This window comes from Phyllopteryx taeniolatus, chromosome 13, assembly GCF_024500385.1.
Source record: "Phyllopteryx taeniolatus isolate TA_2022b chromosome 13, UOR_Ptae_1.2, whole genome shotgun sequence".
Lineage (NCBI taxonomy): Eukaryota > Metazoa > Chordata > Actinopteri > Syngnathiformes > Syngnathidae > Phyllopteryx > Phyllopteryx taeniolatus.
Genome location: NC_084514.1, coordinates 12,454,881 through 12,478,379, shown reverse-complemented (window position 1 = coordinate 12,478,379; position 23,499 = coordinate 12,454,881). Strand labels below are relative to the sequence as shown.

Here is a 23,499-nt window from a genome sequence, read left to right as displayed (position 1 = left end):
TTTATTGTTGATTCTTCCTTGAAAGGCTGATATGAATGACATCTCTGTCATCACCGATGCTAAAATGTGCACTGTGCAATATCCATCCATTCATTTTCTGATGTTCGGGGCCCATCCCAGCTGACTTCGGGCTAAAGGCTGACTACAACCCGGACTGGTCACCAGTCAGTCGCAGGGCACAAATGGAGGCGCCCGACCGGTCACACTCATTCACGCCGGCCATCGCGGCCTGCACAGAGGTCGGGGGAATGTACCGTAATAATCCTTATTATCGTTGACAGCTGGGCTGCATGCACAGTGTGCATCTTGAGGTGGTTAGCATAACAAGCGCTGATTATAACCCACTTTCTGGCATTGTGGCTGTCCGCAACTGTTCCTGGGTCAGTGTGCAAGATGATGTCATGTGGTAGGAAGCTGAAGCTCAGGCAGATGCCTGCGGAAACACACTGACAGTTGGGGGAAAAAAACACCACTGTGCTGATCACATTTTAGGGAGTGTTTTGTGGTCTAGTATGCCCCAGAAAATACTGAAATATCCGAAAGGAAATTCCAAGGTTTTCAAGCAAATCTGTTCATGTGTACTCATTTGTGTTGAGTAATGGATGGATTGAAGAGACTAAAAATCTCTTCTTTTCGAAGTTCCAGTGTACCGTATCATTAATTACTTGTGGCAAATCAAACTTAAGTTCATCAGGCCGATAGCTTATGTTCGAGGTTTCGGAGTCAAATTTAGAGAGAAATGTTCAGAAGAGACATAGTGAGTGTAAACATGGACTTTCTATATTGGCATCAATCCCAACTCTTTGATTTCTTTTTAGAGATATGAAATACGTCTAAAGCAAAGCACAAGTGCTCTTTACATTGCAGTGGATCAAAAATAGCTGCAAAGCAGTCAAGTCAATTTTTGAGCAAAAACTAGGGATTGGATTCGTTCCTAGCATTAAAATAGCTACCATGCTGCAGGTAAGAAAACTGCACAGTGTAGTGTCTGGCCTCTGATAGGCCCACTTTCCCACAATTGAAAACGGGTATCTTAAGAAGTGTGTGGCCTCTTTGTCAAAATGCACCAAGGATCATGAATTAGTAGACTTTACAGCCCCCATTTCTTGTCTTGCTCATTTTAACCCCTTTTGAGAGGGCGACCCTGTCTCGTGAGCAGCTGTACATCCCGCCTCGTATTCTGTGCGGTCAATGGTGAGTCCAGCTCTCGTTACCATGACGACTGCGGGGAGAGCCGTGGAGTTACGACGACAGCGTGTGGGTATACCTGCGGAAGCAGGAGGATAAAGGCTTGCAATTACCAATAGCTGCCACAAGATGGCAGTAAATGACTTTATTTATTTCCGAAACATCTCTAACTTCCAAACAGTTCCTTGACATTCAACACAACTGAATGCAGCTCTGCTTACCTTTTGTTCTTGACGTAATGGCAGGCTCACGGCTTCTGCATGACAGTGGCTCTTCACGGTAGTGCAGTCCAGCGGTCAGACATCACTTAAAAGTGCCTCTGGATCTTCAACTAGCCTAGTTGGTCAAAGTTATGGGCAGAGAAACTCTGTGTGGGGCAGTCATGATGTCAATTTAGATCAACTTGCTCAAAACCGAACCGATTTCGGTTAACCAATTTAGTTAAAGGAGGGTCTGCATGAAGTATGCTAAACTATTCGGAGACAATTGCAGTTCTACATTGTAAAACTGTAGAAGGAACCTCAACAAATATGCAACATTGTTTTAAGATCTCGCACTATCGAGCCATAATATTTAAAGGAGCTTTTTGAAACACCGCCATGTGCAAGCGGAACCCAGCTTGGAGCTGAACAAGTGACCTTTGGTCCTTATAAAAGTAGTCAATGAACTTGACCTTTTCACTCAGACACACAAACTTGATCAAAATAAACAGAAACAGCTAGAATTCCTCAATTACCAAATGAACGACCATCTCGAGCCAGTAGATGGCGGACAAGGATGATGACAAGCAGCTCCACTGTTCAGGACACAGTACAGACGAGCTTTTTGGGCTATTTATTTATGGATCAATGAATGAATGAATGATTATTATTTTACTTTTTTTACTCCAACAACAACAACAACAACAACTGACTGCTGTTTTCCCCTTTTGCAGTAATTCTTGAGATTTTTTATTTCCTGTGGAAAATAGTATTTAACAGAATTACGTTAGCAACAAAATGCTTTGATTACACCCTATGTTTGCAGTGCGATACCCTATTGATATTGTTATTCCTGTCTTGCAATAATGAAAAAAAAAAAAAAAAAACAGGTTTAATTTTGTCCTAAAATTTAAAAAATGAATAAAATAAAATAAACCTGTTGAAAAAGTAGTACGTACGATGCCGGTGGGAAGAAAAAAAAAAGAAGAAGCCATGAAGAAGAATTCTTACCAATTCTTGCTTTTTTCTTCAGAGTGGGAAAGAGGGAAAAAAGGGACACAGAAACTGGGCTTCTGGGTTGCAAAGGAAGAATTTCTTACTCGTGAGCGATAATATGATTACGTGCATGTAGATCTCATATCACATCTATGCTTTTATACACGCCTTCTGCTCAGACATTCACTGTGACATACAGATAAGTGCAACGCAAAGACTTGTAAAATAGGATTCAATTCAGTCTGTAAGGCTGCAGAGAAACAATCGAGCACTTGGATCAAACTCCGCACAGCCTTCCACTCCAAATCTCTTTAGCCTGCATGGATGTAAATTGCTTCTTTGTGTAGTGTAATGCGTGCAATACAAAAATATAAGCTCCTTTCTCGGGTGAAAATGTAGTTTTTGTTTTTTTCAAGCTCTGAAATCAGCTTCAGCCCACACGACTGTGACAAAGCGGGCAATAGTTATATTTGCTGATCTCGTGGCCTTGAGCGCAGTGCTTGCACACGCTGCACATCCACAAGTGGTAGTCCTGGATGGGCAGACCGCTCACTATGCAGGTGGGTAACCTTTCCGCCGTCCTACAAAGAGAGAGAGAGAAAAAAAAGGTGTGGCGAGTTCATGGAAAGTGGTGCAATTACAGAAAGTGCCGCAATGTCACGTGAGAAACAATAACATGAGAATGTAAAGAAATCAATTGGTTTTAGAAAGTGTGATTACAGTACATACTGTGGTAGTTGTGTAGGTGGATGTGAGCCTTTAAGGGGCGTGGCCTAGTGACAGCCATCAGGAGTTGGGAGTTGCTCCTTGCGAATGTTCTCGTTTTGTGTTTGTCCCATTCAATAAACAGCGGCTGTGGTGCTCCTTGCCCCTATGCGAGGGCATTCAAGTGACGCTCGCTCGTACGACGTAAGTTGCTACCACTGTACTAGCATAAGAGTTGGATGGTTTCTACAAGGGGAACGGTGGGTGGACTACTGGTTAGCACTTCTGCCTCACAGTTCTGAGGACCGGGGTTCAATCCCCGGCCCCGCCTGTGTGGAGTTTGCATGTTCTCCCCGTGCCCGCGTGGCTTTTCTCCGGGTACTCCGGTTTCCTCCCACATCCCCAAAACATGCACGGTAGGTTGATTGAAGACTCTAAATTGCCCGTAGGTGTCAATGTGAGTGCGAATGGTTGTTTGTTTCTATGTGCCCTGCGATTGGCTGGCCACCGGTTCACGGTGCACCCCGCCTCTCGCCCGAAGATAGCTGGGATAGGCTCCGGCACGCCCGCGACCCTTGTGAGGAGAAGCGCTACAAAAAATGGATGGATGGTTTCTACCAGCCCTTTCTCCACAGGCATTAGATTATGTGTAATAAGTTCGACTTGAACCTTTGTTTTTCCTCACCCTTCTGATGCCGCGTCTAGCTCCAGCGTGCGACTGTCTTTTGGCACGTGCTTGGTGAAGATCTCCAAGGCCAAGTCCTCATAGAGCAGCCGCTGCTCCGCGTCCAGACTCTCCAGGGCCTCCAGCTTGATGAAGGCCTGCGAGCACGTGCCGAAGGCCCGGCCGGCCGACGAGCAGACGGCTAGGAGAGAGTAGATCTCCACTGCAGGGATGATGTCCTCGTATTCGCGAAGATGAAGGGCTTTAAATGTGGTGCAAACAGTAAGTGTGCTGCTTTGTGTTTATTGTTAAACTTGATTTTCGTTTGTTTTATCCAAAAAGATCCAGATCCATGTGGTTCATCTCCGTGTCAAGTGACTTGATAGAGACAAACAAATTCAGGTTCTTACTTAAAGAACTTCCATTTCAAAAATATTAATTTCAGTTACAGAAAGCAATAACAAAAGAACGCATATACCATATTTCCTCAGATAGTGTATTTGACTTGTTGACGTGATGAATACTCTTTCAGTGTACTGTATACGAAGCATACACGAGCGTACATTGTCGGCTGTGGTGTGAACAAGCCGTGTGTGTTCAAAGTTGCCCTTTTATTGTGGGCCTGCCACATGCCCTCATAAGAAAATTAAATACAGTTCATAAAAAATTCGAATCTTGAAAAAGAGCAAACATTTTAAAACGAAAATGTCAAAAGAAGTTGAACATGAGACGATATCACACTTTTTTCATTTATATTTTTTTGTAGTTGAATGGAAATTTGTCACATGTATTTAATTTAACATTTTAAATATAGTTCTAAATGAAAAGTAATGTTTTTGTTTAAAATTTCAAAAAGCCTTTAAATGCGAATGCTACAAAATATCACAATTGTTTTTAAACAAAAATAAATACAAATTAGCTATAACACCAATACTTTTGCTCTGTCACCGATAACACTTAGATTTAGACTTGAATTATGATGAAGCGGTTTGCATACGTTGATCAATGGCCCGTTGAAATGCTTTTAGCATATTTATAAACACAAAGTGCAGTGGGCCACCTCGTCCTTCCATTTTTCTGCATGTGGAAAATGTTTGGACATCCCTGATATCGTGTTCTGACAAAGTGTCGCTGGGGTTGTTTACCTGTGTGCATGGCGTTCTCCATGTAGCCTTCATACAGCTGCCTTTGAGCGAGCAGGAAGAAGTGATACGCTTCCGCTCCTCGCCACGCGTTGTCCGGAACACGACTGTCTGCGGAGGTGGAGTCTTCCTCGAGGAGTTCAGCAAGTGCAAAGGTTGCCTAATAATAAGGGATGACGTTTTGAAATAATGACAAATTAAAAAGACACAATTAAGGGACCGAGAGCGTGAGTGTATTTTGTGTATTTATCCTGACTAACCTCTGACTTCTTCCCTTTAGCTTGACTCTGTTGCAACGTCTTCTTCTGCTCGTGATGGTTTTCTACGAGCCGAGCAGCCAGCACATACAGCTTCTTCACCCGCAGCGGTCGAGTCCTTTTCTTGGCCTCCTCATCTGCTATCTGGGAACAAACCCCACAAATGCACGATTGAGAGACAGCCACAATCAATCCCACTAGGCATCTTCCGTTTTTTCGGGTTGTTCAGCACGTCCGCTGGCGTGTTCTGAGGTTCAGGCTTTGAATTTTTGTCTCTGCCATTTGCATGGTCTCCCTGTGCTTGTGTGGGTTTTGTCCAGGTACTCTGGCATTCGCCCACATCCCCAAGTGTGGGTTAATTGAAGACTCCAAAATGTCCAGAGGTGTAAATGTGGGCGTGAATGGTTATTTGTTTATATATGCCCTGCAATTGGCTGGTGACCAGTTCAGGGCGTCCCATGCCTCCTGCCCAAAGTCAGCTGGGATAGACTACAGCTCATCTGCGACCCTAATGAGGAAAAGCGCTGTAAAGTGTACAGTGCCGTGAAAAAACTATTTGGCCCCTTCTTGATTTCTGCTTGCCGGCACGGTGAACGACTGGTTAGCACATCTTCCTCACAGTTCTGGGGACCGGGGTTCGAATCCTGGCCCCGTCTGTGTGGAGTTTGCATGTTCTCCCCGTGCCTCCCACATCCCAAAAACATGCGTGGTATGTTGATTGAAGACTCTAAATTGCCCGTAGGTGTGAAAGTGAGCGTGAACGCTTGTTCGTTGCGATGTGCCCTGCGATTGGCTGCCGACCGGTTCAGGGTGTACCCCGCCTCCTGCCCGATGATAGCTGGGATAGGCTCCAGCAGCCCGCGACCCTAGTGAGGAGAAGCGGCTCAGAGAAAAGATGGATGGATGGATGGATGATTTCTGCTTATTAATCCGTGTTTCGGATAATCAAGCCAATTTTAATACCTCACAAAGACAACCCAAGTTAATTCAGAGTGCAGTTTCTAAATGATGATATTTTGGATTAAAGGGAACCTATCTCAAAACCTCAAAATCTAACCCTATTTGTAAAAGTAAATCGCCGCCTGAACATAATAACGGGTTTTGCCATCCTTGGCAGCAATAACAGAAATTAAGTGTTTCCAATAACTTGTGGGTGAGTCTTTTCAGTCCCTGAGCAAGAATGTTATATAAGTTCTCCACACACAAAGTGAAATATTTCAAGCCTTCAATTGTTTCAATTTTTAAGATTATGGCAGAAAGATGAAAAAATAAACAAATCCAGTATTTCCCAAAATTAGAACTATCATGACAAAGTTCAACATTGTAGGCTCCCTGTGTCACAATCTTGTCAGCAAAACACCTGCAGAGGTTTTCTTCAGCCTTTCAATTGTCTCAGTCTGGCCAAGTTGGCTTCAGAATCGTGGGGGAAACTGCTGACTTGACGGTTCTGCAGAAAACCAACAGTGAGACCCTCCATAAGGAAAAAAGGTCTAAAAAAGAAATTGCAAAAGAAGCTGGATGCTCACAGAGCGCTGTATCAAAATACATTAACAGAGTGTTAAGAGGAAGGGGGAAATGTCGCCGGAAAAGTTGACAGAGATGACCGCACGCAGCCTTGAGAGGATCGTCAAGCAACGGCGATTCAGAAATCTGGGGAAGCGTCATAAGGAGTGGACTGAGGCTGGTGTCAGTGCATCAAGAACCACCACATACAGACGTCTGCATGACATGGGCTACAGCTGTAGCCACAAAGCCAAAACTACCAATACCTGGTTTAATAGCCATGGAGTAACCGTTACTTGATTGGCCAGCAAACTCGCCGGACTTGAACACCACTGAAGATTTATGGGGTATTGTCAAGAGGAAGATGAGGGAACAGAAACCCCGAAAAGCTGACGATCTGAAGGCCGTTATCAAAGCAACTTGATACCTGAATTGTGCCAAAGGGCGACCACCTCCATGCCACACCGCCTTGATGCTTTAATTAATGCAAAAGGAGGCCCAACAAAGTACTGAGGGCATATTACTTTCATACACTTTTCAGAAGGACAACATTTCTGTGTTTAAGATTATTTTTTGGTGGTCACATGGAAGTATTCAAATTTTGTAAAATACTGCATAGTTTTGTTTTCCCCCTTTCTGCTTTAATCATCAAAATTGAAACAAATAAAGGCTTGAAATATTTCACTTTGTGTTTGGTGAACTAACATAACATACAAGTTTCACTTTTTGAAAAAGATTATTCAAATAAATGGACTTTCCCTCGATATTCTACATTTTTGGCACATATCTGTATTTAGGTCCGGACTCAGGAAGGGAGCAAATGCTTTTTCACAGCAATTATACATGCACATAGTCCACAAATACAGGTAGTACAAGTGATGTACCTTAAACATGAGTTTGGCTGCATCAAGAAAATAGTGAGCCTTCTGATACAATTCCACTGCCTCTAGAATTTTGTTCTTCTCAAGGAGATGTGAAGCATATTTGGACAGAAGAGGTTTAATCTCCTTCATGTTGTGTTTTCTGGCAAGTTCCACTGCTTTGTTCCACTGACGTAAAGAAAGAAAACAGAAAAGTAAGGCAAACAGAACAACATTATCTACAGCACATGATAGTGGAATGGGAAGGAATGGCAAGAGGGATCTGACTTGACAGTTGAATAACGACGGTGCAAATTTGACATAATTAACAAAGATTACACATTTAAATTTGCAGCACTTACTGTTGAAATCCAAGTTTATGCTATTCCATCGATAGCTACACCATCGGTCAAATGCTACACTTGCATTGTAGCAGCAAAGTGCAAGGGCAGTATTCACACGGCCAAGCTAAATATCACTCATGAAGATGATATAGGCGGGAGGTCAGCAAGGTGCCACAGTGGGCGTCTCTCACCTGGTTCAGATGAACACACGTGTCAACGGCAGCCTTGGCCTGGTTGCATTTAAAGTAGGCATTCACAGCCTGTTCGCACATGCCCACAGTGGTAAACATCTGGCCAATCTCCTACAGCATAGATGTGGCAAATGTCAGTATGTGAGATACAACGGCCGAAATAAGTATATAACACGTCACCATTTTTCTCACTAAATATATTTCTAAAGGTGCTATTGACATGAAATAAACACCGGATGTTGGGAACAGCCCAAGTAATCCATACATACAAAGAAAGAACAACAAATAAGATCATACATGAAGTTGTGTATAAAAATGTGAAATGAAATCGGGAAAAAAAAAAAATAAATCTATCAATAATCAAACAGCAATTCAGTCCCTTGTTAGTGCGAATGAATATCAGCTGGTTCAGTCCTAATTGATAGGCTACAAAAAGGTCTTATGGCCAAGGTGTTAGTCAAGTCTCATGATGGGTAAGAGCAAAGAGCTGTCTCAAGACCATCGCAAACTACTATAATTTCTCGTGTATGATGTGCACCGATGTATAATACGCACCCCCAAAGTTGACCTCAAAATTCTGGAAAACCCTTCTACCTATGTATAATGCATTTTTACAATGCATGATTTTCCTTCTACCCATATGATCGAAACAAAGTATTATCTGTATGTTTTAGTTTTTTTCCCCAAATAATTATTCTGAAGTTAAGCACTTTATTTGAACACGTAATACTTTTTTTCATTTACTTGCTCTTATTTTGAAATTCACAGACCTAATTGTATTTAGTAAATTAGAAAACACACAGTTGTGCTCATAGGTTTGATTACCCAGGCAGAATTTGTAAGATGGGTACAATTCTTTAAAGAAAACCTGAAGAACCAGGCGAAACATATTCAATTTTAATTTTATGGGATTCAAATTAAACGGTCAAGCATTCCAGAAAAGCATTATCATCAAACAAAACATAACCATAAAGGAATTAATGATAGTTGTACAGTCATCAGTCGTATTTAAAAAAATAAAAATAAGTAAATACATTTCAAATTCTGCCAGGGTATGTAAACGTATGAGCACAACTGTACATATACGTACCCCTGTCATATTGGAATGAAAGTGTAGGCTATGCCCTTTTTTATAACCACTAGGTGGCGGTGGCCTATTAGAATGAAAGTGTACACCTTTCTCATAACCTAGGTGGCGGTGGAATTTTGGAATGGAAGTGTACAGCTTTTTCATAACCTCTAGATGGCGACATACATTTATAAAATGGGAAAGTTTTTTCCAGTTGCCCCATACCTATGTATAATGCGCACTATTGACTTTTGAAAATGTACAGCTTTTTCATAACCTCTAGATGGGGGCATACATTTATAAAATGTGAGTTTTTTCCAGTTGCTCCTATACCTATGTATAATGCGCACTGTTGACTTTTGACATTTTTTTAGGCAAAAAATGTGCATTACACATGAGAAATTATGGTAATTTTTGCAAAACATAATGATGGCATTGGTTACAGGTGCATATTTAAGCTTCTGAATGTTCCAGTGAGCACGGTTGGGGCCATAATACGTAAGTGGAAAGCCAATCATATCACAACAAATTTGCCTCAATCAGGTGACAGAGGAGTGCAAATAATAATCAGAAGAGTTGTCCAAGAGCCAAGGACCACCTGTGGAGAGCTTAAAAAAGACCTGGAATTAGCAGGTACTGTTGTCACAAGGAAAACAGTGAGTAATGCACTCTGCCACCATGGCCTGTATGCATGCCACGTCGAAGCTTCTTTAAAGTTTGCTGAATAACATTTGGGCGAGTCTGTTAAATACTGGGAGAATATAGTCTGGTCGGATGAGAGCAAAATTTAACTGTTTGATGCCAAAATGCACACCACGTTTGCACATCACCCTAAAAACACCGTACCAACAGTGAAGTTCGGAGGTGGGAACATGACGGTGTGGGGCTGCTTACACCTAATGGCACTGGTAAACTTCACATTATTGAAGGAAGGATGAATGGGCAAATGTACAGAGACATTTTTTGACAAAAATCTGCTGCCATCTACGAGAATGATGAAAATGAAACAAGGGTGGACATTTCATCAGGATAATGATCCAAAACATAATGCCCAGGAAACTCTCAAATGGTTTGGAAGCTGCTAGAATGGCCCAGCCAATCACCTTCCTTGAATCCAATCGAAAATCCATGGAAAGATCTGAAACTCAAGGTCCATAAAAGAAGCCCACCGAACCTTGAAGATTTGAAGACTGCTTGTGTGGAGGAATGGGCCAAAATCACACCAGATCAATGCATGCGACGAGTTTCTCCATACCGGAAGTGTCTTGAAGCTGTCATTGCAAACAGGGCTTTTGTACAAAGTATTAATTATTGAATTATTTTAATGATTTATTATTTATTTATTTATTACTTTACTATTTTAATACCAGTTGGCGAAAGTTGACATAATAGAGAAAAACTGAGATCAATTTTGGATTCCGCACACACAAATTGGTTAAAAACAGCTGTCAAACCGATCAACAAAAATTGTGTTCCCCAGGGAGATTTTAGGTGTTGTCTTGGCTTTCCATGCCTTTTTGCACCTCCCCTTTTCATGTGTTCAATACTTTTTTCCCTGTGTGATTTCACGTTATTACACACAACTTAATTTTGGAACTAATTTGTTCTACTTTCTTTGTATGTATGGATTATTTGGGTTGTTCCCAACATCTGGTGACATTTTCATAGCACCTTTGGAAATGTGTAGTGAAAAAAATGGTGAGGTGTATCACAGTTGCCATCACTCCAGATGCAGTCTGGAATTAGCTTAGAGCTAGAAGTCTTTCAAATTTATTTTACCGGCAGAAGTTTATGGTTTTCTGGTAGTGAATTCGTCAACTGCTCAAGGTTATCATAATCCTCTAACATGTAGTAGCATTCTGCCAACTTCTCCTGGTGGCGGCCCTGAAGGTAGTACTGCACTGCATTGACCCTTCAAAGAAGCAGAAGCGAGGCTTATGTAAAACTTGCTCATGCACTGTGTGACTACTATGCATTCATGATTGCTTCATAATGCAGTACTAAGTGATAATGCCTGTTCGGAATACTCGAAATGCTTTCGTGTTCACGTAACTTCACAACCCTTGCAATATTTTTGTTATATTCATCACACAGGTTACGATCCCTCAAGGGGGAATTCAATTTGCGTGTGCATATATTATTATGTACTGTATATTTTTGTTGTACACCGCATAGAGAACCACACTTATATAGACGTGCAAAGAGAGATGCCAGGGTGAATGGGCAGACAAACGGTGACTGTGCCACCAAGCTATGTAAGACAACAAGAACAGATTTGGAGAAGCAAGATATTTCCCCATCCGTGGCCTTTTTTAAGAGAATTGTTTGATTTTGTCAGCTGCAAGAATAATTTGTGGCGAATACATTGCGTCTCGTGCCAGTCTAAAAAAAACCGCAAGCTTCTGGCATTCAAAAATTATTTGTCGAATCTGAAAAAAGACATACATGTAACATCCATCCATCCATCCATTTTATGAGCCACTTCTCCTCACTAGGGTCGCGGGCGTGCTGGAGCCTCACCCAGCTATCATCGGGCAGGAGGCGGGGTACACCCTGAACTGGTTGCCAGCCAATCGCAGGGCACATAGGAACAAACAAACAACCATTCGCACTCACAGTCACACCTACGGGCACTTTAGAGTCTCCAATTCATGCATGTTTTTGGGATGTGGGAGGAAACCGGAGTGCCCGGAGAAAACCCACGCTGGCACGGGGAGAACATGCAAACTCCACACAGGCGGGGCTGGGGATTGAACCCCGGTCCTCAGAACTGTGAGGCTGTTGCTCTAACTCGTCGTCCACCGTGCTACATGTAACATATTTTTCTCAATTGTTATTATTAGCAAAGCCATGGGAACATGTTGTGTTGCTAGCATAAAAGTCGAGCCAACACTAGCTAGTTCTTTAACAACATGCAACATGTATCATGACTTTTTTTTCCTTTAGAAATGTCATTCTCTGTGTCAAGTTATCAAATGGGTACTGTATAGAAATGGCATGGGACAATGGGACAACAAATTAAGTACATGTTAGAGTCTGTACTTTTATTTATTTTTCTACTTTTACTAACAGGCACAGAAGTTGAATCAGTACATCTACTTGTACCAGTATCTGTACTTCAACTTAAGGACAGAGTGTGAGTATTTTTACCACCTCTGCATTTAACACAACGTCCCAACTTCATTGGAATTGGGCTGTAATAACAAGAATGTAATCAACTAAAATCAAAGTAAATAAATCAAAATTGCCAATACCACTTCTGTCTGTCGGCGAAGTAGTCCCCTATTGCATTGTAGGCTTGCTCCAGTAGAGCATCATCACAGTCCCCAGAGCCAGTTTTAAGCAGTTGGAGAACCCTGAACCAGTCTCCCAACTTCATCCGAAGGCTAATGGCAAGGTCCCTGGAAAATGATATGAGCACTTCAGTCAATAGGATCAAGAAGCCAAAGCAAAAAAAAATATCTGCCTTCCTGCAACAAATTTTAGTCCAAACATACTGTACCTGCGGTCCATGTCCAAATACATGCGCTCGGCTTCCTCAAACCTGCTAAAGTACGCTGCCACCTCTGCCTGTTTCATGGGCTCACTCTGCAGGTTACCCAGGCGCTTGACAAACTCTATGCCCTGGTTGTCTTTGCAGCGGACAAATGCCTGCTCAGCAGTCTTCAGGTCCAGTTTTTGGAGGGCCGCCTCAGCAAGCAAACGCCTGGCACGTCGATGATAGACAGAAGAGATGTTTCATGGCTATTAGTAATTCTGAAAGGCATGTTACAAATTGTGTAGTCAGCAACATTTAACATTTATGTAAAAAGTTATCATTATACATTTTTACCAGAGTCTTGGGTGGGGATTATCTTCAATGAACTGTGAAGCATCTGTGATTCCCACTTTTTCAATAAGTGCACGGCTGTCTCTCAAGGAACGGATTTCAAAGTTGATGAGATTGTCTTTATTTGGCCTCTCTGGGTCCTGCAAAGCACCAGGTCACCTCTTAAACATATCAGATAGTGTCTTTAAGTTAAGATATTCTCAATTCGAACCACTTACATTCATAGTTCATCAAAAATGTGAGACGTTTTCTTTAATTACTTCTGATTTAGGATATTTAAGGAGCAAAACAATTGCTCACATTTTTTTTACCTTCATGATTTCATCTAGCAGGACAGATTTGATTTCAAGGTCCTCAAAGTTGCAGATATATCCTGATGTTTGGATGGGTTCCTGTGCTCCCAAATGACATTTAGTACAGATATCAAGCTTAACCATGAACTCAATCAACACAGTAGCCCTTTAAAGGGCAGGGAACCACATTTGGTAACTGAAACTCGAGTCAAAATGGATGTCACACACTTCACTGTGAGGCAATAGAACCATCTAAATTATCTGAATCAATCAGCAAAGAAAGTTAATGATAGTAATGAAAGAGTAGCAAGTAAATATAATGGAAAAAAAAAGATCTCTGAGTTCTCAATATTCTTAATTTAATTTGGTAAAATGACAAACACTGTATAAGATTTTCAAAAGGTACCCAAAATTACAGTATTTTTGAACGAAAACTCTACGAACGTTTTTTTTTTAAACATTCACAGCTCGGACCCAACGGGTATAAACATCTAAGCATGTTTATGAGCATTTGCGATATTTAATTTCGGTTAACGTTAGAAGTGGTCGTAAGATGATGAAAGCAGTAATTGACTCACCTCTGGGTCTAGGTTCCTGAAGACATACATTCTGGTCTTTTCCATCATGGCAAACAGATCAGGGTTGTCGTTCGCCCACTTCATGTCCCAAACATCCTTGCGTTCAAACTTTGATGGATCCCCTATTGACACCTGACTGCCGGTGTTGTCACCTGACGATGCGTGAACCTCCACGTCCAGCAACGTGAGAACGCCGGAGATGTCAATAATGGCCAGTCGACTAAAGGGAAAAAATGATTCAAACATTCAGCCATCAGTTCTGATGAAAGAGGTGCATTAATGCACAGTCTACATATTTATAGAAATGCAAAGCAACTACAATCAGAGCTTACCTGGAGTTGCAGTTTAAAGAGAGATGATGGGCTCTGTTCATTATGTATTTCTGGATGAGAGCGACATTTGGCAGGCTATATCTGTGGATAACACCCGATTCACGGCCCTGGAACACACACAAAAATTACTGATAGACACGACTCACAAAGAGTTAGGGATATTTGACCTCTAGGTGACATTTCAGGACGTACCTAAAATGCACTATGACATTTCCAGGTGAACTTAAAGGGGACATATTTTACCCAACCAACTTCTTCTAGTATTTGTGATGTAATATTGTCTCTATGGTGCGTCAGTAAACATCCGAAATATGAAATAAAATTGTCAACGCATTCCTAAGTTCCAGACGTTTTTTCTGCCGAGAAGCCTGAAATCAGGTCGTTTGAATTTCTCGAGCTTATCTACGTCACTAGCGAAGATTTCCGCCTTCCCCTTCCGCTCCCGAGCCAGCGCTGTCAACATGACAAACACGTGTGCGCTCACAAGTGGGTCTTTTATTACACGGAGGAAACCATTCAGAGGAAAGGGGTTGGTCTTAGCCAAATATGGACAAAGCGGATACAAAACTGGGTCAAACACAAGCAGCTGTCGGAGGGGCCTTTTCTGGACACTCATATGGCAAAACCAAGGTGTTGTTTGAATGAAATTGACACTTTTATACTAAGTCCATGTTAGAGAGTCACTCTATGGAGGTCTCAATAGGCAAAATATGGGACCTTTAATTTTACCTTCACTAAACTTTGACATGTCTAAAAGTTCAATGTTTCAGTACTTTTTGCACAACTTGCTGGTCTCCCACTAGGAGCTGAATAGTAAATTTATGTTTTGAAAATTTCCAAGGACGTCCACTTCTATGCCTTTCTGTGAACCTTCCAGTGTCTCTGTAGTTCTCTTGCAACCTACTGATGACACAATGTTACATTCCAAACTCAGGGGCCCATTCCCTCTGAGGACATCGTGTTTGAAAGCCTTGCAATGGCAAGGTACTGTTAATCAATTGTCAGGCGCTGTCTTGGTCTTGTGATGTCAAAAGGTGTGAACAGTATGATAAAGAGGACTGCTGAAATACCAAATCTAATCGAATCGGGAAATCGACTCATGGATCACACACTCATTGTGAATTTTGTCATTCAGCTCCTTGTCAGATAACAGTAAGCTGTCCATAGGTATAGGTTAAAGTGCATTTTAGGTTCATCCCGAAATGATACCCCTAACGTTTTGTGAGTATTGTATGTTTTAGTTATTTGCATCAATTGTATCAAAAGCAGAGATGTACCTACCACAATCAGTGTCTTATCTGTTGCTGTAATACAACAGATGGGATCTCTTGTTGCCTTTAAAAGAAAAGACAAATGAGCATTTTTGTTGCATATATTGACAAATCCTTCATATTTAAGTGCATGAATATTATAACCGGAGCTTCATATGACAAAATGGAGACCTCTAGTTCAAAGAGTAATGGTTTATTCATAATTGCGGCCCAATGCCACTTACTGTGAAGGCTTTTGCAAAGTCCTCTCCATTGTCATTGACTCCAGTTGGACTGCTGTCAATGTGATATACCCTACAAAGACAGGAAGTTAGAGCAAATCAGACACTTACACTGAGGTGGCTTTTAGCCGGGCTGTCTGGAGTCTCTGTGGCAGTGGATGTAGATGAATGAATTCTATTCAGATTTCAGACACTGACTCCTAGGCTCTAGATGTGTGGTTATCTTGCCTCCCTGTAACTTTCCATGACTAGCTTGGGGTGTACTGTCAGTCTTGGCATGAGCGTCCTGGGTACATTTTATGCCATCCTGTAAAGCTACATCTCGACTGTGATGCAACACACACACAAAAATAATAATAAATACAACTCACCTTTCCCTTCCCTCTTTCTTAGTTCTGGTTACTTGGTTGATCTCCAAGGCAGTTAATTTATTCGCCACTCTGTACTGCCATAAGTAGAAAGCCTCTTTAGATGCAGCAATCACATGCGTCCTGGTCATGGTGACAAACAATGGACCTAACCAAGGCGATAATTAGGATAAGTAGGCAGTTTTATGGTTGCAATCGAAGAAAAGATGAATGCGGCCAAGTACAGGGATATCCTGGACGAAAACCTTCTCCAGGAAAAACTTGTTGCATCATTCCCAAAAAGACTCATGGCTGTATTAGCTCAAAAGGGTGCTTGCTTCTACTCAATACTGAGCAAAGGCTCTGAATACTTATGGCTGTGTGATAGTTCCGTTTTTCTTTTTTAATAAATAAAAGAAAATAAAGTGACACTTAAATGATTTTAGCAAATGGCTGCAATATAAAAAAAAAAAGAGTGACAAATTTAAGGGGGTCTGAATACTTTCCGTACCCACTGTATATGTACACGCACACATAAACACACACACACACACACAGACACACGCACGCAAAGCCAGACAAAGGAGATGCCTCGGACAGTTGACCGGATTCTCCTGTTAAGCTGGGAGCCTATTTTAGACGGCAGTCTTTCAAATCTGCAGACTTTGAACCATCTTGGCTTGGGATCATCCGCAAACACTCAGTTGTGCCATGCAGATACGGTATGTTGAATATTTGGAGTGTCTAAAGGCGCCCACTACACACTGTCTATTGGCCGCAGACTGCTGTGAGCCTGTGAGAGATGTGACTGTGGGTGGCAGAAGACGGCGCGTCGGCCGGCCACTGTTTTTCTATATGCGAGGTGCGAGCTCTAACATTGACTTGAAGTCATTAATCAACATCCTGGTCTTTTATCAATTTCAAGTTACAAAACACACTGTGATCAAATATTATGTATGAATATGCAGTTCAATTTTATTCTAAACTGGAACTCACATATGTCGATGTACTTTGAGTCTAAAGGAGTCCCAATTGAGTTGCACAGAATCAGGACAAACTGAAAAATAGGAATGGTTGTTGCAGGTTATTTTCAGCATTCTTATGCTGCACGTGTATTCCTTATTTAAGATATACTGTGCTTTTAAGTAACGTGACATTACCTTTGCATGACTCCCAGACTCTGACTCAGCGTTTTCCTGTGTGCCAAAGAATAAGTAAAAGCTGCTTAACAATATACAGTGCTCAACATAAATTAGTACACCCCAACAGATTAGCGTGACAACCTTTACTTTCAGAATCAACATTTTCTGTGGAATTCTATGCGACAAAATACTACAACAAATGTGGGCCATTGATTGTAACTGAGTGTACTCATCATGAAAATTCTGACGATTGATGTGTTTATTGAGAAATCAATGACAAGTTTACATTTCCAAGGGGGTGTGCACTCATTTATGTTGAGGCCGCTGTACCATGTTTCAATACATCTACTATGACGAGTTACGTAGCGACAAAGCTGTCATAAATGACGACAAAACTGCTTGAGGAATTATCATTGTTTATTTTGGACCACAGAATGTGAATTGGGCTGTACCTGAGTCTGGGTGTCTTCAGCCTTGCTTGCCAGGGTGCAGAAGTCCCCTGATGTGGTGATGGACATGAGGCTCTTGACATACTTGACAAATTTTTCGTTGTTTTTAGTGTCCCAGAAGATCACACAGTAATCTTGGCGCTCTGGCTTTGTGAAGGCATATACCACTGTACTGCAACAGAATCCCCACTGGTATAAAAAAAAAAAAAAACCAGGCACTGAGTTTCAGCTTTAGTTTGAGATTGCTGAACATTCTCGAAAGCCTAAACCCAGATGTAAGTGTTTTTTTCTGTATGGATTTTTTTTTAAACTACAATGTGTATAAAAGGCCATCATGCTATAAATGCCAGCCTTCTCAATGACCTTGAATCAAAGCAATTTGGAAAAGGATTTTGTCAGACAGGAGGAAATAACATATTTAGTGATATGACGGTACTCTTGAGCCAAAGTCTTTCGACATTATTTCTACGAAAAAGGAACATCCAAATCGTTTCGTTTAAAGTGCTGTCGTTTACCTTGTAATCTGGTCTGATATTAGCAAAATAGATGTAGGAATCGACAGCCAGGCTGATCCGCAGGCCGCCTCCTTCCCAAGCAACTCCTGTCATCTGTTTCCCGGGGACTTTCAAGGTTCTCAGGTGCTGTGTAAAGTGATGAAGCAATCAATGCGTAATGGGATTTTTATTTCAACATTGAGATATTAAGCCATTAAAAAAAGTAGAAAATGAAACTACCCACTCACATTAATTCTATACAGTAATGTCAAATGTACAACTTATTCTTATTCTGGACATTATAAACAACTGTGAACCTACTGAACAAAGCATAGAATATGGTTTTCAGTCATGACGATATACATTTTGCGCCCTCAAATAATTAAGGGCATAAAACACAATTGAAGGTAATCTCACCCTTTTAACAACATGAACCCTTAACAGTACATCAAAACAAAACTCTTTAAGCGAGGTAAAAATAATGTGTGCCCAAACTTACAATAGAGGTATCATTACTTCTGTTCCGAGCCTCTACTACTGGGAATCTAACTCATGAGAATTGGACAACAGAAACATGATGCACAGTCTCTCTGTACCAACCCACCTTCCTCCTATCCCCTGTCTGTCACATGTAGGACTGAGTAGATAAAAGTGTAATTTCCAAAATAAGGCACCGACAGTGATTGTGTAGCAAACCAAATCTTAAGGAAATAAAATGTCCCACTTACCTCTCCGAATGGTGTATAAAACTGCACCACATTGATTTCTACGTCTGAGTTCAAAGCTCTGAGGGAACCGGCCATCGCCAGCACACTACCGCAATGGTTCCACTGAACACTGACCACATTCATCATGGTGTCAATACACACTGGGTCTGCAGAAAGAAATGTAGCATAGCTCATTGTCACAAGTGATATTAAAGTGGGAAAAGAGCTGCAGTCTTTGCGTTTACTTTCATCAGTCTCGTAGCGCATAATCTGACATCTTCCATTTTGAAAACACATAGCGAGACACGGGCAGTCGGGTTCTACGTAGCCACCTGTTCCCGAGTACCAGTGGATACCTGCTATCCTGACGGCTCCTGTCACATTAGTCAGACAACTGACGGTCAATTTCATCTGAAAAACAATCCAAATGACATTGAAGATTACATGTTGGTAAAAGCACACTTGGAATTAGAGGAGACCAGACTAAAATGTGATTAGCAATGTAACAAGGGGCTGCCGTCTTTGTGGGATTTTCTTCAAAAAGAAAAAAAACAACTTCAAATGCCTCCGATATCCTCCATAACACAACAAATGATTACTAAAGTACGTACATTACCTATTCTACACTATTATGCCCACACTATTGTTCTCATGAATAATTATTCCATTTGCATTATTTGCATTATCCAGCTTTTAGGGCAAGTGACGCCATTTGAAACTTCGCAGATATTTTGACACGTTGGCCTCTCCTCATTTCAGCCCGTATAATTACGTTATACTGTTTGACAGTAATTTGACTAGATTTACTAAAGGTGATATCAAACAAAAACAAAAACATACACAAAGAGGCAATGTTTCCTGATGCAAGTACATTTTCAATGCATTGTACTAAGGTTGAAGTGGTCGTTCCAACCAGACCATTTTGACAAACTGTCCTTTTTGGGCAATCTTGTCTTTAGTTTTTGAAGTACAGTTTCAAAAAATGTAATCATAATACCTAATATTGCACGAATGTAATGCGAATGTACTGAATATACCTCATTCCCAAAATAAGTAGGACACCATTTTACAGTGATTACAATTTATACAGGTATAGCAGAATTCTTTTCAAACCAACCAACTAAATCTACCTCAACTGTACTTAAGAAATTGAGACATTGACTAGAGTTGTTTTTCTTGTCAGCTGGTTCACCACAACTTGACAACAGTGTGTGATAAAGACTTCAATATCAACAAGAAAAAAATCGGCTTCAATGCAGTAATGCAATATGTTGTTCGGCCTTAATATTTACTCTTCCTCTCGCGTTAACTCGTAAGATGGATTCACAAGGCCGTGTGAGACTAGTCGTTCCACAATGATGATGTGTGGCTGCACTGCAGCGCATCTACTTTTATACTGACAAACCTTCCAATCTGAGAGTCTTTTGACTGTGTCTTCCTGCTTTGCTTCTATTTACCTTTGTTCATTCAAGTTGTATGTTGTGCTTGTATACTCACTATGAAATTGCCATGATTATCAAAGATTTGCACTTCCCCGTTGGCCATGCCGAAGAGCAGGATCTTGCTGTCTGGAGACCATGCCACATGTGCAAGCTGGTTTCCCTTCAGCTCCTTTCCCCAAATCCGGTTACCTACAAAAGACGAGGTCTTTAGTCAAACTCATTTGAGACGCACGCACACGGTGAGACACAAGCATGTGAAAAAAGCAATCCCTATCAAGTGACAAACACATCTTATGCTGCATCTGGCTGGAAAAGTGTTAAGATCCTGGTGAGTTCAATTTTAATTATCAAATTATTTACCATCTACAGATCCAACAATGACTGCCCCATCTTCATACACAATACAGATCTTTTGACCATCAGCATTCCAACTCATGCTTCTCACCACCGACTTGTTCCTATTATTGATCATTTCCTCGTACCATGCACCTTTGAAAAAGAAAGTAAAACATTAATAGCAACATGATTTTCATTACATCACAATAATGAGTTAACAAAAAGAGGGTGCCAGCACCTTTGTAGAGCATCCATACGATGATGAGTCCATTCTGGTCGCTGGTTGTTAGTTTTTCATACTGTTCGTTCCATGTAACTACTTGTACCGCACCTGAAAATGTAGCAGTATTTCTAAGGTGTGATTGTTTCTCACTCGCATACCACTATGGGATCTTTCTTTTCTTGATTGACAAATGCGTCATCAAATGTTGACTCACCACTGTGTCCCCCCAATGTCTGGTTCATAGACAAATTACTGGGTGCGGCAAGTCCTTTGAGTTTGGCGTCATCTGTTGACAAAAGAAAAGAGTAAAAGGGAGCCGATTCAGCATACAATACTTTGAAATTAAGAATTTCTTAACTGAGTCTCTCTATTGTTTCTCCAACTTGGAGTGGACAAGGTGGTACCAACTTCTACTTACAGGGACTGATACAGAGGTACCCGGAAAGCACCGAAAGGCTTTTGGTGAGTTTTAAAAGATTTCGTACACACTGTGTGAACTATTGTTTTGTAAAATCTAAAATCTCAATCACATGGATCTTAGGTAACAGTCTTAAAACTAATTTCAACACGTTAAATGTTGATTTGCAATGTGCAAGTGAACAAAAAACTGAACAAAGTTGGCTGCCACTAATGAAAGGTGTCCTTGTGACACTCACCTGACAAGACAAGGCAAGCTAAGGCATGATAATCCTTTGCTGATTCCCAGAGGGAAAATTCAAGTTTGACAGAAGTGCAGGGGAAAACAGCACACAGCACAGCACAGATTGTTGGAAACAATTCCGATAAAAATAAACTTTTCGATCCATCCATCCATTGTCTAGAACGCTTCTTCTAATTAGGGTCGCGGGTGAGTGGGAGCCTATCCCATCTGACTTGGAGCCAGAGGCGGGGTACACCCAGAACTGATTACCAGTCAATCGCAGGGCACATATGAACAAATAACGATTCACATTCACAGCTATGGAAATTTTCATGTCTTGAATTAACCTAATATGCATGTTTTTGTAATGTGGGAGGAAACCGGAGTACTAGGAGAAAAGCAAGTCAAGCATGAAGGAAGGCCGCAGCTGAGATTTGAACCCCAAACTTCTAAACTGTGAGGCAGACATGCTGACAGTATACTTGGCCACTATGCTGCCTAAAATCAAAATATGTAATAAAAACATCTTTCTTTTTTCCCTCCAAGATGATGTGACAAACGTTTCACGTAGCGACAGATTAAAAACTGCCATCAAATCTGGAGATAACAGATGTTTGTTGAGGTTGGTGGTGAGGAGAGTTGAGTGACAAGTTGCGGCCCATACTCTGCTATTTGTAAAGTCTGACGGGAGTGGCCACAAAACAACACTTATCTCTGGGAGGTATGACATGCTGGCACTAATAAAATGTGAAAATCATCAATGTGTCAAGCTCTACCAGGCAAATCCAAAAAGGGTCCGAAAAATGGTTTGCAAATTGTTCGATACACACGGCGAACATACCTGTCTGAGTTTCAAGTTTGAGCACTTTTAAGAGGCCGTCATCACCTCCACAGGCAATGAAGCCCTGGTCTTTGTTCCAAGAGACACATTTCAAGTGAATACCGTTGGGGATAGCAATCTAAAAGACAAGATAACAGTTACATGAGTCTGTGCTTTTATTCTTTCAACTGTCCGCATGAGGTTCATTTAGTAGGGTGCTTCACCTTCTTGCTGAGGTAGATAAACATGGTATCCTTCAGGCCTCTTTAAATCTAGGTGTGGCAGCCAACAAAAGAAAAACGTAAGCATGGATGTAAACTAAATGAGAAGAATGCACAGCAAATCAAATAGACCCTAAGTATGAGAGCTTGGTCTGGTGACTACTATGCTATTTAGTCTACTGCAGTACACTGACCAGCCACAAGTTTATGGCCACTTGGTCAATATAATGACATCCAATACAAGAGCCGTATTACAAAGGAAATGATGTTCAGTTTTGAATAGCGGTATTCTTTGAACAAGATGTTTGTTTGTTTGTTTGTAGCTGTAGGTTTGTGCATTGGTCTAAAACTGTACTGTCCTGCATCATACTGCGTGTTGTTCCTAATATTTTTCTACCCGCGTGTAAGTGATTGGGGTTGTAAAAGCAAAATGTTGCATATCATTGCATGTACAAGTGTTCAATAATGTGGTGGCTGGTCGGTGTAAGTCGTGACCAAAATAATTAGCTTTTTTAGCAAAACAACGAGACAGCACTGACATTGCCAGTTCGCCATTCACTCGGAAAGAAGACCACAGAAAGTTACGTTTAAATGGACGTAGTTAAGAAATGCTGGTTTATTCCTCTCAGTCGTGGAACTTTAGCGGTTACTTTGCTAGCTAAGCTAGCACGACAAAAAGAGCTGCGAACAAAAAGAGCGTCTACTCCACACAAAACGACACAATCCGTCCAGCGTTAAAAATGACATTCGTGACGTTCTCGCTAATGTATTATAAAACAGTTCCAACTCAACTGTTTCGTCGCGTTTTATGGAGGATGTAGCGCCTTACAGTCGCCCGTGGCAACTGTACACTGTGCGGTGGCTTTCTGGTAGTTGTAGTTTTTCTTGTTTTGAACGTTGCTGGTACTTGTAGTTTTCACATAAATATTGACACAGCAGTTGCTCTGATTTTTGGACCTCAATTATACATTTCTTTTTTGGGATAGTGTAAAGCTATTTTTTTGTATGTCTGTGGTTGTTAATCATTTCAGTACT

General features: G+C 41.2%; 1 protein-coding gene across 3 annotated transcripts; it reads right to left on the bottom strand.

Annotated features, from left to right (window-relative positions):
- Positions 1–2,007: 2,007 nt before the first annotated feature.
- wdr35 (WD repeat domain 35) lies at positions 2,008–23,343 on the bottom strand. 3 transcript variants are annotated; one of them, XM_061794130.1, is made up of 29 exons: positions 23,257–23,343; positions 22,468–22,515; positions 22,265–22,382; positions 20,998–21,069; positions 20,799–20,891; positions 20,585–20,713; positions 20,280–20,413; positions 19,028–19,193; positions 18,804–18,949; positions 18,097–18,222; positions 17,585–17,770; positions 17,151–17,186; positions 16,987–17,047; positions 16,015–16,159; positions 15,647–15,716; positions 15,433–15,486; positions 14,152–14,258; positions 13,820–14,039; positions 13,260–13,340; positions 12,952–13,088; positions 12,622–12,825; positions 12,374–12,520; positions 10,899–11,031; positions 8,051–8,161; positions 7,540–7,704; positions 5,156–5,296; positions 4,899–5,055; positions 3,775–4,015; positions 2,008–2,965 (listed from the first exon to the last, which is right to left on the bottom strand). In XM_061794130.1, the coding sequence occupies exons 2-29, from the start codon at positions 22,489–22,491 to the stop codon at positions 2,815–2,817; spliced, it is 3,555 nt and encodes a 1,184-aa protein (XP_061650114.1). In that variant the 5' UTR covers positions 22,492–22,515; positions 23,257–23,343; the 3' UTR covers positions 2,008–2,814. The 3 variants fall into 3 exon arrangements, with proteins under 3 accessions (XP_061650114.1, XP_061650115.1, XP_061650116.1); XM_061794132.1 differs by lacking the exon at positions 2,008–2,965 and having other exon boundaries at positions 4,000–4,131; positions 23,257–23,337; XM_061794131.1 differs by lacking the exons at positions 22,265–22,382; positions 22,468–22,515; positions 23,257–23,343 and adding an exon at positions 21,142–21,198.
- Between the last annotated feature and the right edge of the window lie 156 nt (positions 23,344–23,499).

Bases quoted from the DNA above. Each gene is read 5' to 3' on its own strand.
- wdr35 (XM_061794130.1), bottom strand. From the start codon at position 22,491: ATGTTTATCTACCTCAGCAAGAAG. The intron at 12,826-12,951 runs GTAAAAATGTAT...TCGACGTGCCAG, and splicing joins AATCCCCACCCAAGACTCTG to GCGTTTGCTTGCTGAGGCGG. The intron at 5,297-7,539 runs GTACATCACTTG...GTTTGTTCCCAG, and splicing joins CAGCCAAACTCATGTTTAAG to ATAGCAGATGAGGAGGCCAA.